This window comes from Erithacus rubecula (assembly GCF_903797595.1).
Source record: "Erithacus rubecula genome assembly, chromosome: 6".
Taxonomy (NCBI): Eukaryota; Metazoa; Chordata; class Aves; order Passeriformes; family Muscicapidae; genus Erithacus; species Erithacus rubecula.
In genome coordinates, this window is record NC_136688.1 from 25391288 (window position 1) to 25406802 (window position 15515).

The window sequence follows — 15515 nt, forward strand, 5'->3', positions numbered from 1 at the left end:
CTGAAGGGCATTAAATTCCTTCTTACTGCAGTATAGTAAATGTTTAAGTAACAAATAAATGGAATATAACTACACCAAGGAAGGTGTAAACAACAGGGGGTTCCTGAGGAATCTGTAACATGTTCTGTGTTTGGAACTAGCTATGAATGTATTGGTTTACTGTAGCTCTGTGCAATCTAATGGCTCTTGCAGACATCAAATGGTGAAAAGGGTTGATGTTGGTTACCTTGACTCGGCGGTCGATCTTGTAGCAGAAAGCCTCATTCCAAACGGGGTTTTTGCTGTTCCTGATGGTCCTGGTCCGAACCTTCTCCGCTGAGGCAGTGGGCAGCCACAGTGTCACATAGCAGTCTGAAAGGGTGACTGCACAGGGAGAAGATGAGCACAGTTAAAAGGTGTCTGGAGAAAGAATTCCTGTACAGTGCCTATTTAACCCTAATAAGACAAAGCACAGTTGGGGTTTTCTTCCTAAAATACACAGGATTAGGAGAAAATAACACAATGAAGCACTAACAGGAGAACAGACATCCTCATACATTTGCAATGCCCATTTCCATCTTCTCACTCTTAGTCAGACATACTTCTTTTTTTAATGTTTATATTTGAAATTGCACTGTCCTCTGCATACAGTACATGTTGCATTTAGCTTTATCTTCATGATTATCAAAATGGCTGGGACAGGCAACACACTTCACAACCTTCAATCTAGGCTATAGAGAGACTTGTTCTCTATAATTTCTTGCCCAGATTTGGTACCTTAGCTTAATGAAAGCATTTATTAAAGTGCTGCCTTAACTAATGAACAGATTTTTTTGATGAAAGGTGTTTTCCCACCAAAGCTGAAAAATTTGATTTCTTTATCACGAATCAGAATGTGCTTATTCCTTATTCATTCATATATTTGACAAAGCTTTTAGAAGTTGTGTGCTTCTCAGCAGTTCTTTCAGAAAACAAAATCTGTTTCATCACTGTAATCAAATTTCTGTGTGTTGAATTCCTTTATACTCCTCTGTCTGCAGACCGGAAAGATGCTGCCACCACTCCTGTTTGGGGAAGGAAGCCATGAGTGCCAATGAAGACATCAGCTTCTCCTATATTCTGAGTCAAATGTGAAGGGAGAACTCCAGGGAGTGATACTTAACAGAAGTATGATACAGGCACTGCTGGCCTTTCTCTCACACCTGTAATGCCATCTCCCTGTTTCACATTAGCAATGCTCAACCAGTCACCTGCTTCTTACAGCAACCTTCTGAGTCAAAGCAGGCCAAATAATTCAGCTCATAGTCAATCCCTGCATCATGCTCTAAACGTGTAACAGTGTCATTACATCATATTAAGAACAATTACTTCATGTATTTCCTCTTTATCTTTCCATAACAATCACAGATTTAGTTTTTCCTACAAGCTGAGCTGTGCCTTTATTGTGTAGTCAATCGTGCTACCACAATCAGCAAAATCTGGATTGTGACTGTGGGAAGGAAATCATTTCCAGAAAGAGGCCTGAGCCACACCTGATCAGAAGACTGTGACTGATCAGATGTTGAGCAGAGCCACAAGTGTAAGCAGATGAAAATGCAAATGGTTAATGATGATTAAATGCTACAGTTTCCATTTTCAAAGAGGATGAGGCACTCTGATTACTTCACAGTAGCAATATAAGGATTATGCAAGTAAGTACACTGAGAAAACTTGAATTTCTTGGAACTGTTCAAGACCATCCCCCACCCCAGATGGGGCTTTGATCAACCCAATCCAGTGGAAGGAGTCCCTGCTCATGGGCAGGGGTGTCATTTTAAGGTCACTTCCAACCCAAATTATTCTCTGATTGTATGCTTTGCCCAAGATCCCATAATGCAGTCTATGTCAGGGTCCAAAACATAGTTTAGGTTTTCAGGCCTCTTCTCAAATCTATTAAAATTATACTGTTCTAAAGCATCAGTAGGGAGGAATACCTTTAAAGAATTTTTATTTTTCACTGGTAAAGTAAATAGGAACATGAGAGTCAATGAACAAGAAGAAATGTTCACTTTAATAAATAAATCAAAAGCACTTCAATAATGAGAAAATACATGGAAAAGAAATAAATAGTCATAGGGAACACCAAGATTTAACCAGTAAAATGGGAAAGCTGAAGTGGAGGAAATAAATGCTAACTCAGAATAGTAACAAGCATCATACTTTTACCATTAGATACAGGTAGAAAAGGGACATTTTCCCATAGTTGAAAATGCAGAGTGTTTCAAGGAAAACTAGCTGAAATGTTTTCCTTTTCAATGCCTCAGAAAAAGTACACAGTCTGAAATACCCTTCCCACTGCAGACAAAGAAATGAATAGGTTTTTCACAATAATATCAGTTCCTTCAGACAATAAATTTTCTGTTAAGAAAATACTCTTGTTGGAAAGCTTACAAATCTCTCTGCCAGATACACTTTAAAGAAATTATTTGGATGCTCAAGTTCTGAATTTGGGGCATCTGAAGGGGATCAAGACATGATATTCATCTGCTCTTGAGATCAGAACGCCAAGTACGAAAGCCAAATGGTGTGGCAGACATACCAACAGGTTTAGCCAAAAAAAGAACCTCATGATTCACTGTGATAAGGAGTGATTGTGAGCAAGTTGCCCTGAGGAAGACAGCCACAAGGAAATGAAACACAAGCAAACAGTGCAGAAGTACAGGAATGCAGAAATGCACACTCAATTGTTCATGTGGGTTCCTAGATGCAGCTGCATGGGTGGCCTAGTCAGATAATGTATTTGGTTGGTGCAAAATACCATTTAGGCAATCTAAAATTTGGATTTCAATAAATAAAAAGTTGTGCATGCAACTATAAGCTCACAGAATGAGTGCTTCAGTATATAAAAATAGAACTTTAAGAAACCGCTAGCTTCACACCTTATAAGGTGATCTCACTTTGTCTAATGAACCAAAGGAAAAAGAGAAATATGCACAGTAGTATTGCACTGTGGAAGATGCCTAAGTAACCCAGAATACGACATAAAAGTGCATCAGAGATTTCTTCCCAATAGTAATCAGTCATTGAAAAATACTGCTGTTAAGCACAACTTCCATGTGATCTAACCACAACCCTCCTGCCAGAAACCACCAAATCAAACCTCTGATAAGTTTTCCCTCTACCTTCCCTTTAACCCACCACACACTTTAAAGTCTCAAAATATAGATTACATTAACTAAAATTTTCTTACAAGCTATGATGTGCTGCATGAAATTCTGAGCATACCAAAAAAAATTTGATTTTGAGCCACGTTCAACAAGATTTTGGGAAACATAGTGTGGACTTGTTCTCTTCGTTTTATATCTTTCAGATTTGTTCCTGTGGTCTTTAGATTTGAGTTCTCTTATTCTCTTTGTCTTTATTACATCTTTTTCTTTTAAAGTCTCTATTCTAGATATGTTTTTTCACTTCCCCTCATTATCCTTCACTTAAATTCCTGTCAAGTGCTCAGAGTATTGCTCTGTTAATTTTTTTCTGACTTTTAAATGTCTCCATCCTGTAACTTAAATAAATTCCAAGACACACTGGGTTTTATCATCACTTCCTGCATATGTACAAATTCTGCAGAAGTAATAGAAAGTTTTGCTTGTAAAGTTGTTCTTCGCATAGTCTCTCCTGCTACTGCTGATTTTACATCTGCATTGCCAGTTCTTTCTTTCATCCAGAAATTCTGTAGGAAATACTCTATTTTCATATTTAAAAATAAAAGGATTTTCATTGTTTATAGAGCAGACCTCAGATCAGCAGCTAAGTCTGATGTCAGAAGGGTAAGAAATATATCTTACAGTAAGATAAGAAAAAAAGACATAAAGCACATCACCTAGCTTGAGTCAGTCCCTTTAAATTTACAAGGAGAAAGCAATTCTTCAGTATTAAAACAAAAATAATTCTTGCAAACTTACAGCAATAGATCTTTTTATACCTACACTATTTGAGAATAATAACATTGTCCAAATATTTTAATTAAAAAGTTACAAGAACCATCCAACATTAGTAGAAGTACTCACGAAAGTCTGCCTTCCGGACATTCCTCACTCTTAGTATTTTTACAGTGAGCAAGTTGAAAGGGGATACTGGTGCCTGCACAAAAATTCAGAAAAGGAGAAAAGGGAAAAAAAAAAAAGACATTATTATTCTAGTCTGCAGTCACAGAATTTCAAAATCAATTGATGAGAGGTGCCAAGAGTTTGATTTGATAAAGATCACTTTTTCCTATCTCTGCTCCCTTATTATCACAGTGAACACCCCTAGAGCACACCCGTGGGTGTCCTCACCTCTTGCACACCACTGCCTGCAGTGGGACACATTGTCTCTGGGACACCAAACACTGTCACAGGAGCTGTGAAAGTTGACCTATCATGCACCAGCACAAACTTCTGCACATAGCCAAAATCAGAAATTCAGCTGACAGTGATGAGATACTTCTTTTGAAGAGTCTGGTGGCACTCTGATCTTCAGCAGAAAGCTACAAAAATCATCCCAGAGTTGATCTTGGGAATTAACTCACAATTCCACTAGATATCAGAAACCTTGAGCTCAGAGATATTAAGTGTATAATAACTGATAACCTCCATGGCTCGTACTAATGAACCTTCACGTTCCTCAGGCTATAAATTAATCTTTTTCCCATATCAGCTTTGAGATAACTGCTTAACTCCTTACTCTCACATACCAATATCTCCTCTTTCATATGTATCATCTTCCATTAATTTATGTGCAGATTCCATTTCTCTCTACACTTGCTCAAATTGATATTTAGCTTTCTACTTGCCAATTCTGTTTTAGAACAGAAACAGATTTTATTGTGCCCAAAAATTTATCTAACCTTTCTATCCGTACCAGGTGGTAAGAACAAGATACTAATACAGGCTGGGGAACAAGGTGCCAGAAAGCAGTGCCACAGGAAAGGTACATGGGGGTCCTGGTCTGTGACAAGCTGGATGTGTGTTAGCAGTGCCCTGGCAGCCAGGAGAGCCAGCCCTGTCCTGGGGGCATCAGGCACAGCATCACAGCCAGGCAGGGGAGGGGATTGTCCTGCTCTGCTCTGAGCTGGGGTGGCCTCTCCTCCAGTGCTGGGGGCAGCTTTAGTTTTTATACACATATTGTAGCATATTTAGCCACAATATAAGACATGAAGCTATTCAAGAGTCCAAAGGAGGGCAATAAAAATGGTGAAGGATCTTGAGGAGGGGCTGTATCATGAGTGGCTGAGGTCACTTGGTCTGTTCAGCCTGGAGGAGACTAAGGGGAGACCCCACTGCAGTCTGCAACTTCCTCAGCAGGGAAAATGAGGGGCAGGTACTGATCTCTTCTCTGTGATAACCAGTGACAGAACCCTAGGGAATGGCATGAAGTAGTGACAGGGGAGATTCAGGCTGCATATTAAAAAAGGGTTTTCACCCAGAGGGTGAGTGGGCACTGGAAAGTGGTCACAGCACCAACCTGACAGAGTTCAAGAAGAGTTTGGACAATGCTCTCAGGCACATGGAGTCATTCTTGGAGATAGTACTGTGCAGGGCCAGGAGCTGGACTCGATGGTCCTTGTGGTCCCTTTGTATTCAGAATATTCTGTGATTCTAGCTCTACCCATAAGCCTTCTCTCTTACTTTCATAGATATACTCCACAAAATTAATACACTGTCCTAACACATGGGCTTTATTGCTTAATGCAGGGCCTGTATTGATTATAAAGCAGCAAAACCAAAAGTTATACACCAATGTTAACTAATAAAATGTACCTTGCTATTATTTCCTTCACAGAATCTACACATTTTGCCAAATCATGTATTTTCAGAAATATCACAGGACTGATACTGAAGTGCTTCCCACTGCTTTGCCAGAGAGTCAAGCAATGGAGAGCAAGACATTGGGCAATAAGCCAATGCAATGAAGGAAGTCCTTGTCCTCACCAACAAAAACCTCAGCACCTCTGAAAAGTCATCAGGGAACATGAACCACCTCCAAGAAATAACCTGAGTAATCGTCTTGCACTTCCCTTTGAGCTGACAAGGGGTCTGAAGATGCAGAGCTGAGGCACTGAGACAGCAGCAGGGGGGTCAGAGCAGTCACTGTCATGGGCACATGTGCTCTACATTATCTGACCTGAAAAGGCAGTTTTATGGAGCAGTTTACAAGCCCTGGAATTGTCAGGTGTGGGACATTTCACCTGTCACAAAGACTAGATCACACCTCTGCTCCATTGCTCCAAACACATCCACAAAGGAAAATTTGGATGGACTCACCTTGAAAGAAAAAATTCTTTGGCGGAAAAACAAACAAACAAAAAGAATTACAGTCTCCAATCAAGCAACCAAAAGATATGAGGTCCAGACTAAACAGCTGAAATGCTACCACTACTTTTCTATATGAATTAAATAGAAATGTGTAAAAGAGAAAAGCCCTTTTAGACACAGGGATCTGCAGCCAAGCCTTGTCTAACCCTGACAAATCTACTGACGATTTTTTTATATTTATGTTTGGTTCCTGCTTTCCCCATCCAATAAATTTTAAGTGGTTTTGACCTCAGATGTGTTATTTCAGAAGATGTGGATCATCTCTCTTATTCAGAAAGAAGGAGGGCTGCATCCTTTGATTACAAAAGGATGGACTTGGGCAGAAGTTCCCCACTCCATCAAAATGCTATTAATTACTGGGCTTAACACCTTTTTAAAGGAATAACCTTGGCTCAGCTCTTGGAAAACAAGCATTGAGACCTTTACTTTGTGAATCTCAAGTGGACAGTGATATCTCCCTCCCTGCAGCCAACAGCCACTTGGAAACAGGAACTATGGAAGTTGTTCCCAGCTGCATCCCATAAATGGATGTACCATTTATGCAATTCTCTGCTCAGGTCTTATAATTCCATTCTGGTGTATCTTACTCTCCAAACTTACAGAATCAATCCTCAGTGCTTCACTCTGGGTGTGGAGTCCATGCCCATACTAAAGTCTTGGAAGTCCAGCCTTACAACTCCTAACTTTTAGGTGCCTGAATGCTTTACCAAGTCCAGCTCTCAGCAACTTACTCCAAGTCACACAGAAAAACTTGTCCTAAACTGGATAATCTCCTTTAATTGGATGATGTCCATATCACAGGCTGGCTACGTTCTGAGGCCAGAAGTCTCCTAGGTCAGTTATTACACACACTTCAACTTTCAGCTTCTATATTTATTTCATCTGAGACATGAATCTTACCTCATAAACCGGAAACACAGGCCAGGCATTTTAATGATCACTTTTGAAATGACTTAAATATATGAGGCTGCAAATGCAAGACTTGGTCACACTGTCCTACGTCAGATAAAAATTCAATTAAGTCCTGTGGCACACTTGTGCAATCCTCACATATCTAGTCCAAGGGAAGTCAATAGGAGTGTTCACATACATCAGTGCTCATCCATATGAATTAATTATATAACTGGTCTCTAAAACTGCTCTGTTTTAGTAAAACTCCAAGCTTAAAAGTCTTTCACAGATTATTTTTTTTCTTGAGGAGACAACAGTGAAACTCATACAATATTCCCAAGTTACATAAGAGAAAAGGCAGTTATCAAAGTGTATGTATTTGGAGGAAAGCAGTCTTCCCTTAACTTTCTCATCAAAAAGGAATAGAAGTCTCATCACTGCTTTAAAAACCATGAAAAACAACAAAGAAATCATTCACCCTGTCAGAAAGAGCAGCAGGGCTTTAAAACACAGATCACTGCCTTGCTTCTGACCTGGGTCAGGTATGTGGCACCTTTTAACTTCAAAGAATTCTGAAGCCTCAAAGGCAGGCAGGATTTCATTACAATACTATGTCTACCACCTCAGGCAATGTCAAATGCATAAGAAACACTTTTCCTTGTACTGCTATTTTTGATTTTTTCACACATTTTAAAGCACCCATAGCTGGATCTTATCAAGTCAGTAGAAGTCCCCGAGTTTGTTTCAGAATAAAAACAAATGGAGCAGCACTGACTCAATGGCTGCTTCTTTCCAAGAGCTATGCAAAATTTCTGTGGCTTTAGACTGCAATTTTCATGTGGGTTTTTTTTTCCCTCTTCCTGTTTGCAGCTTCACAGCTGGACATGTGTTAAAATGAATTTGAATCTTTTAAGAAACAATGTCAAGTATTTCCACAGTCCATTATGATTTTTTTTTTCCTCAAGACCACACCAGTCTTTATCAGTAATTTATGTGATCTAAAATGTGTTATTCTTTTGACTGTCAGTATGAGGGCACTACCAAATTTTTCTCACCAGTTATTTTCCATATTCTTTTAAATTTATATAGCCACTCAAATTGAAATCCCACACAACCTATCTGTCGCCCTGAAACTCATTCTGACAATGAAAACTCATTTCCTTAACTGAGCCACTGAGTAACAAAAAGCAACTCAGGTATACTAGGCTTATGTACTTACCATAAATACCAACTTCCATGGAAAAAAAAAGGAAAAAAAGCTCAAGTCCTGCCTGAATTTTACCTCTGTGAACCTTAGAGATTCAGCGCAGAAAGAAGGGGCTCTGGGTCCTATTCTAAATTGTAGGTACTGTATTCAGGTCAGTTCTGCCACCCTAAATATCTTGAAGATAAAAGTAACAATTCTAAAGCCATGCAATTGTACAGATTGCACACCTAGGGACCTACTAACAATGTAAAAAGCACTACAGATAATAAAAAAGAACAGATTGATCCTCTAAATACAGGCTAGAACTCAAAATAAGAATTTTTATGATTCTAGCATAACTCTTGGGGCTGCAAGACTATACACAGAGACCTAAACATCATTTTAGAAGCTAGTTTTTGAAGAAAATCTGCAAAGTCTTTACCACAGCATCTCATTTTGAACAGAGAAAACCAATTACTCTCAGGCCATACAGGCATCAGATACTATCAATAACAGGAAACCTCCACAAGGCAAACAGAATTTACCACCATTTAAAAGATTCTCTGTATCACTCTGATTTTGGTATGTGGGTGTAAAGCTGGGAAACCCCCACATGGCTGAACCAGAGACAAAAGCCCATCTTCTAGAAAGATCCCCAGAGAGCTGCAACTGATACTGGCCCCAAACATAGCCCCAAACTGCAAGTGCCATTGGCAGCCTCATCCTGCTGCCAAAGCCATTTGTTCCCATTCACTGGCTCTTAGGAGCTGCTCTGATATATTTTCCTTTATGCTAATACCTTTTAACATAAATGGCTGCTAACTGTCCCACCATTTTTAATTAGCCTGTGCAAAGAATTCATCCTCAATGCAGCCTTCACAAAATGCCTTTTGCTCTTTTTTTTGCCTTCAGAGAAGTTCGGGCACTATTCCCATTCCTACTAGGCTGATAAGATCAAGCTTGTCAGGAGACTGAACATGCCACACTTATTCCACTATTTAAACTGTAAATGCTGTGCTGCACAGAGAATTGCAAGCTACAGGACAGATCATCTCACCACAAAGAAAGGCTACAAGGAATACCAAAGCGCTAGGAACAACTGGAAGACCCATACAAAAGTTCTTCGTATAAATGGGAATATTTCATCCAAAGAAAACAAAACACAAAAGAAGGGAGATATTAAGTAATTGGTATAGTTGAAGTACAAGCCAGCCCAGATAAAGTGCAACACCAACATCATAAGCGTCAGACATCAACAACGGCCAGACAATATTCCATCTACAGAGCTGAAGTCACAACTCAGCTTTTCAATGTCCAGTAAACTTTGCAACACAGTTTTCCCCCAAGCCATTGAATTCCTAAAATTTTTTCTGGTGATCTACATACAGCACTGGACAGCATTTAATGAAGGGCCAGCTAATTGCTACCTACCGTTCTCACCGCTGGTGCTGAGGTGCTCGTAAAAGTCTAGGAAAAACAACAAGGCAAAGTTAAGAAAACTAAACTGTATGTTAATGCTTACTTTAGGCTAACATGTCAAAACATCTCACATTCAAGGACACATTTAGAGCTATGCTCTTTAACAACATCATTAGGATTTATCCGACCACTGCCAGCTTCTTATTTCCTTTTCTGGTTTTTAGGGAAGCATTATAAGCAATGTTGCTAGAGCTAAAATGTAGCCTGAAAATGCAGGTGCTGCCATGAGGTTCTGCAAAAGCCTAGACAAGGAAAGCCATCCTTGCAACAAGACCTGAAGAACAGCAAACTCGCTTTCCCTGGATTGCCCATATAACACAAACCACTTATTCTCCTCTGTGATCAACTTCACTGGAATAACAGCCAATGTTACCCCCTTTACACTTGCTATCACCTTCTTTTACTCACCTCACTAGTACTTAAATTTGATCCCATTGCAGCCCAGTTGCATGTAAGTCCAGTGTTAAAGTTTACTGAGTCGTATGGCTGGCAGGAACTCCTCATGCAGGTTAGGGGTGGAGGAATAGGGATTTTATGACGAGGCTCTCCTGCCCCACCCCCTGATTATTCCCAGTCATTAGGCAGTCACCTCCCTGTTTCCTGCAGCCTATTAGAGTACCTCAACTGAGTCAGCAGAATGAAGAGCAATTCCTTTTCTACCCACTGCGATGTTTGGGAAGGATGCTGAAGTCCCTTTCTGCCCTGGTGTTGCTCTCTTGAAATACTACTGGTAACGAAAAGTTTTGCATTTATGCACTAGCTCTAACCCCCAAGCAAAGTGTTTCTGACTAATTAAATCACAGCTCTCAGAGTATCTCTGCAGTGTCACCATTATGCTGCAGGGTAGTAGAGAGAGATGTCAGCAGCTTCTTCCCAAACCATAAACTCAAATAGCTGTAGCAGTCTTCCCATAGCAGCACAGTTCAGGTAGGTAAGTCCTGCAGTTCAGTGATGCCACAACTGAGTGAGTGACTGCAGCACCCATGCTCCCCTGAAGCTACTTTGGGCATCTCTGTGCTACATTTAGCAACCTCAACACATGCTGACTATTCTTTGTATATATAGAAAAAGTGTTAATCATGTTCAGAGATCTTGCAGTTTGATATTAAATCAAACAAGAGGGAAGGAAGGAGCTATTAGGAGAAGGTGAAACTTGGGAGTGGAAGGGTGAGGCAGGAGAGAGGGATGTGCTCTCCTGCGTGGGCCCAGGGAGCACAGCAGTTCACCCATCCCCAGAGCTCACTTCAAAGGGATCAGCCTGTGCTGGCTCCCATAGCAAGCCCAGCAGACACTGTGAGAAACTCCAGGGCACAAAACCCTCCCTGACTGCTCTTCACCCCAGTGTACAGTGACTCACTGCCTCATAAAGTGTTTTACAGCAGCCCTAAACTAGCATACATGTGCAGGCTGGCAGATTTTGGAGCATGCAAAAGCAGACCTTGTTCTGCCAGACTCTTTCTGGCCTCTCTGGTTCGTGATAGGAGGCAGCAAGGACTCAGTCTTGAAGTGATTATTTCAAATCAATCTTACTGGTATTGGTGTTTAATTCACTTGATGCAGGCAAAGCAAGTAACCTTGTAAACTGCAGTGAGTGTCACCTAAGTGACACCCCTGTACCAGAGGGCTGGTATCAAAGCAATTCTGCACAGAGGAAGAGAGAAGGTGCTGTCCAAGGAATGTCACTAGAGCAAAATTCCCTTTTCATGTACAAGTCACTTCCTTCCATGTTGATGTCTGTGTGATAAACACACATGATGCCTCTTCAGAAGATCTTATTCAAAATATGCAGTAGTGCTCTCTGGTGGTTTCCATCTGAAGTATTTAATGGCTAGTTGTTTGTTCCATAGGCACACTTAACACTGTCTTCTCTGAATCAAAGGAAAATGGCTCATAAATGTGAATCTACAGCCTCTGAAATGCTCCTTGAAGGAATAATCAAAAGATACTTCCAATGAACATGTGCATCTCTACCCCAAAGACAAAATATCTCCTGTAACTTCTGTATTTATTACTTTATATCTGTGTTAGATACTTAAGAACAAGTTCAGATGCAGCAGTCACAGCTGAGAATCACTTGCACTCTTGCAAAACTAATTATTTCCAGCTTCTGAAAGAATGTTCCCCAGAAATATTCCAGTATTAAAATTTAAAGTAGGAATCTGTTTTCATTAAAAACACCTGCAAAACATCCTCTATGAAAGGAAAGAGGGTAGGCTATCCAGCTCACTTTCCCCAAGCTGTCCCAGCAGATATATACACCTATACACATCAGTACCATCCCAGCTGTTTCACAGCGAGTACAAGACTCCCTGACGCTACATTCTCTTACCCATTCTGTTTTCAAGATCCATACATGAGACAGCACTTCAGAATTTATAAAATTATTCCAGAGTCACTGCATCTTAGCAACTGAGTGGCTTTCTGATGTTCAAGACTATTTTCCTCATCTCGAAACAATGTCATCATTGCCATACCCAAAACACATTCCTAAATAATTCTCCCTCTCCTGCTCATGGCCACCACCAAGTTTTTAGCTGGCATTGTCTCCCTTGATCACTTCTTGTCTGTGTCACACAAGAAGGATTTGGAACACATGATCTTTTAAAGACCTGGCATCTTTGTAGCAGCCGAGAATAGCAACCTCACCCCTTTCTCATTCATGCAGTGAATGCATGATAGAACTAAGCCCTGAATGCTCACAGCACCTGTGACATAATTCTTTTTCAGCACTGAAAACTCAATAGATTATTCACTGGTATCTATTACATCACCTGCTTAAAATAAAAATAATTCATTTGCAGTTTGTCCCACTGGACTTGTAGAAGTAGAAATGTGTCCCTAGGATTATAATTTCAAAAAGATTACTACTTCCAAGGTCATGTATTGTGTTGGGTTTTTTGCATTTTTCATTAGTTCTTCCACAATTCAAGGACAATTTCAAAGACAACCATAAAGCATGCATTAAGCAAATTCATGTCTGAAGCTAGCCAGATTCTCAAGAGCCATATATTGCCTCTTTATAGCAAACCCATTTCCACAGTAATAATTTTAAATTGCCAGAGAACATTACTTTACATACATACTACTTACACTCTTACTTGGATTTTTGAAGATTAGGGAGACTGCATAATTGATTGCAGAACACTAAACAGTCTATTTAAAGCTCTGAGCAGTAACAAGGAGAGTAAAAAGGAAGATGCAATTTTCTCCTGCTTTTCATGCACTTTCAAGTGCACATTTATATGCACATGATTTTGCATCTATGTATTAATTAAGGCAAGGTGGAGAAAATATATCAGCCTGATCTAAACTGGCCTGTTGCAAACACTGGCTTCCCCAACATGACATTCAGGTAATTCTATATCTAACTAATCAATAGGTTGCAGGGAGGAATAACAGCTGCTTCAAATACCCCACAATTACCTTATGTACCACTCTGTGACCTTCTGATAATCCAGGACTACAGAAATGTTTGAGTAATGGGGGACTTCATCTTATTGCAAGAGAAGAGTATTCTTGTCCCACCCTTGGGATGACAATGGGAGTGGTCATCATTTACACACCCTGAACATAACGAGAGGTAAATACTCAAAGCACATGCTAGAGGTGTTAAAAAATGATAGCCAGATGTCACATTAGAAAATAATTACTCAGTATTAACAAATTAATTAATTTAACAGTGTCGGATCTGTAGCTGGAGATATTCCCTGGATATTGCCTTTCACTTTGTTTTCCTTTTTCTGCATAATGTTTCCATAGGCCACAAAATCTTCAAAGACCTCATCCTGCCAGTCAAACTCTAGGTACACAAAGGACTTGAGCTCAATAATCTTCACAGACAAGTTGTACCATGTGCACACTTTCCTATCCCAAGGTGTCAGATTTCAGACTGAAAAATTTAACTTTGGCTTGCTCAATTTTGGCCTGACACTAATTTTAAGGAACTCTTTGTATAAAACAACCAAACAAAAACACCCAAAACCAAACAAAATTACCCTCCCATATGTGTGTGCAAATATATATACATATAAATTCACATTAATATTATTAATATGTTGGCACTTAATTTTCATGTTTCTATGTACCATGCTTTCAAACCCCTGTTCTTCAAAACTCAACAAGATTCTTTCAGCCATTGGAGAGAGACATCACATAGGTGGAGGGGTGGGGGGTGACGTTTTTGCTCAAGACACTGTTCTGATTATGACATATATGAAGGAGGGCTTCTGCTTTCAAAAGACTATTGAGAAACTGCATTAAAACAATTCCACATGCCCTTGATATGTTTTGGAGAGATAAAAATCTCACTCCTCCTACTCACTCACATGAAGTTACTGGGCTGCTCTACCTTTCAAAAATCATCACTAAAGTGTTGGCCCATCTGTTAATATATGCAACCCTGCCTTCAGATTTGTTGCAACAGAGTTTAAAATGCAATCCTCACCTCAAAAAGCAGTAGCTCAAAAGCTTTATCTCTGCTCCTCCCTGTGCTCTGTAGATCTGAGCATCCCACAGCACCTCTCTACCTTTGCAGGAGCACTCAGAGGTTGCCTGACCTTTCCAGGTTCATTCAACACTGCAGGCACTCTTCAAGCAGCTGCTTCACTGCCCTAACCCCAACAGACCACAGGTGTGAGGAATACCAGCACCAGCCTGTGTCAGCTAATTACCCAATAATTAGGGAAGACACATAGCCTAGGACCTTTACAGGGAAATCTAGAGCCATTTTCAATCTGAATTAATTCTCAGAATATCAGGAAGTCACCTAATATAACAGGCTAATTAAGGGGGTAACTTCATCTGCAGTCAGCCTGAGAGATGTTTCAGCCCTAATAGAGACTGCAAAGATTCACAGCTAATTGTTTGCAGGATCATGACATTACACTCAGCAGAGCTTGTGTGACAGGTCACAAACAGGTGTTTTCAAAAAAACAAAAAAATTGCCGCTGACCTATGTGGATCTTAAATAGAACAATTGCATCAATGCTGAATCACCTTGAAAAATCCAGCTGATATGTCAGGCCTGAGCCTCAGCTCCATCCTTTAAAAATACCACCAGTAATAATGAGTGTGTCTCCTTTGTTATTTTTTATTAATAGCTGGCAAACCACTCAAACAAATATCTCTTCCCCTGTCCTTTTTTTGGTCCCTTTCCCCATCGCACCACAGGCAAGATTCTGAAGTACCACTGTAATGTGAACATCATCAGTGGTCTTTAATAGAAGAAGCCCTTTCTTCCCCAAACAAGAAACTAGATGAGTCCATTTTGGAGAAAACTCACAAGCCATCAAGACAAGACCATTAAGCTTGGCTCTCCCAGCTAAAACATTAGTTTCATGCAGTGTTAGATGTTTGGAGCCAGATCCCAACACAAACACCAGCATCTCTCTGACTTAAGTCAAAACACTGAGCTGCTAAGCTAGACCCTTTAGGCAACTTAAGATTTTTCAGTGGCTTGCTAAATAGATCAAGATTTCTGAAAACAGACTCCCTTTCCTCAGCTCATTCTATGCCATCCTAATTTTCCAGATGAGCTGCCAAAAGCACACATCATCACCACACCTTGGGTGAGTAAAGCTGAAAGCCCAGCACCAAGTGTTGCAACCACCAAAAACCAGTGGGTGGAATACACCAGGCACACACCGAAC

The 15515-nt window shown here is 40.1% G+C and overlaps 1 protein-coding gene across 1 annotated transcript in view; it reads right to left on the bottom strand.

The window, feature by feature from the left end:
- LOC306803547 (uncharacterized protein) overlaps positions 1-10357 on the bottom strand; it is a 60441-nt gene extending 50084 nt beyond the window's left edge. Inside the window, exons 1-4 of the mRNA XM_079309095.1 lie at positions 10276-10357; positions 9820-9855; positions 4026-4098; positions 227-363 (exon numbers count right to left, since the gene is read on the bottom strand). Coding sequence (XP_079165221.1) covers positions 227-363; positions 4026-4098; positions 9820-9855; positions 10276-10302 — 273 coding nt within the window. The 5' untranslated portion in view covers positions 10303-10357. The remainder of the gene's footprint in view (positions 1-226; positions 364-4025; positions 4099-9819; positions 9856-10275) is intronic.
- Between the last annotated feature and the right edge of the window lie 5158 nt (positions 10358-15515).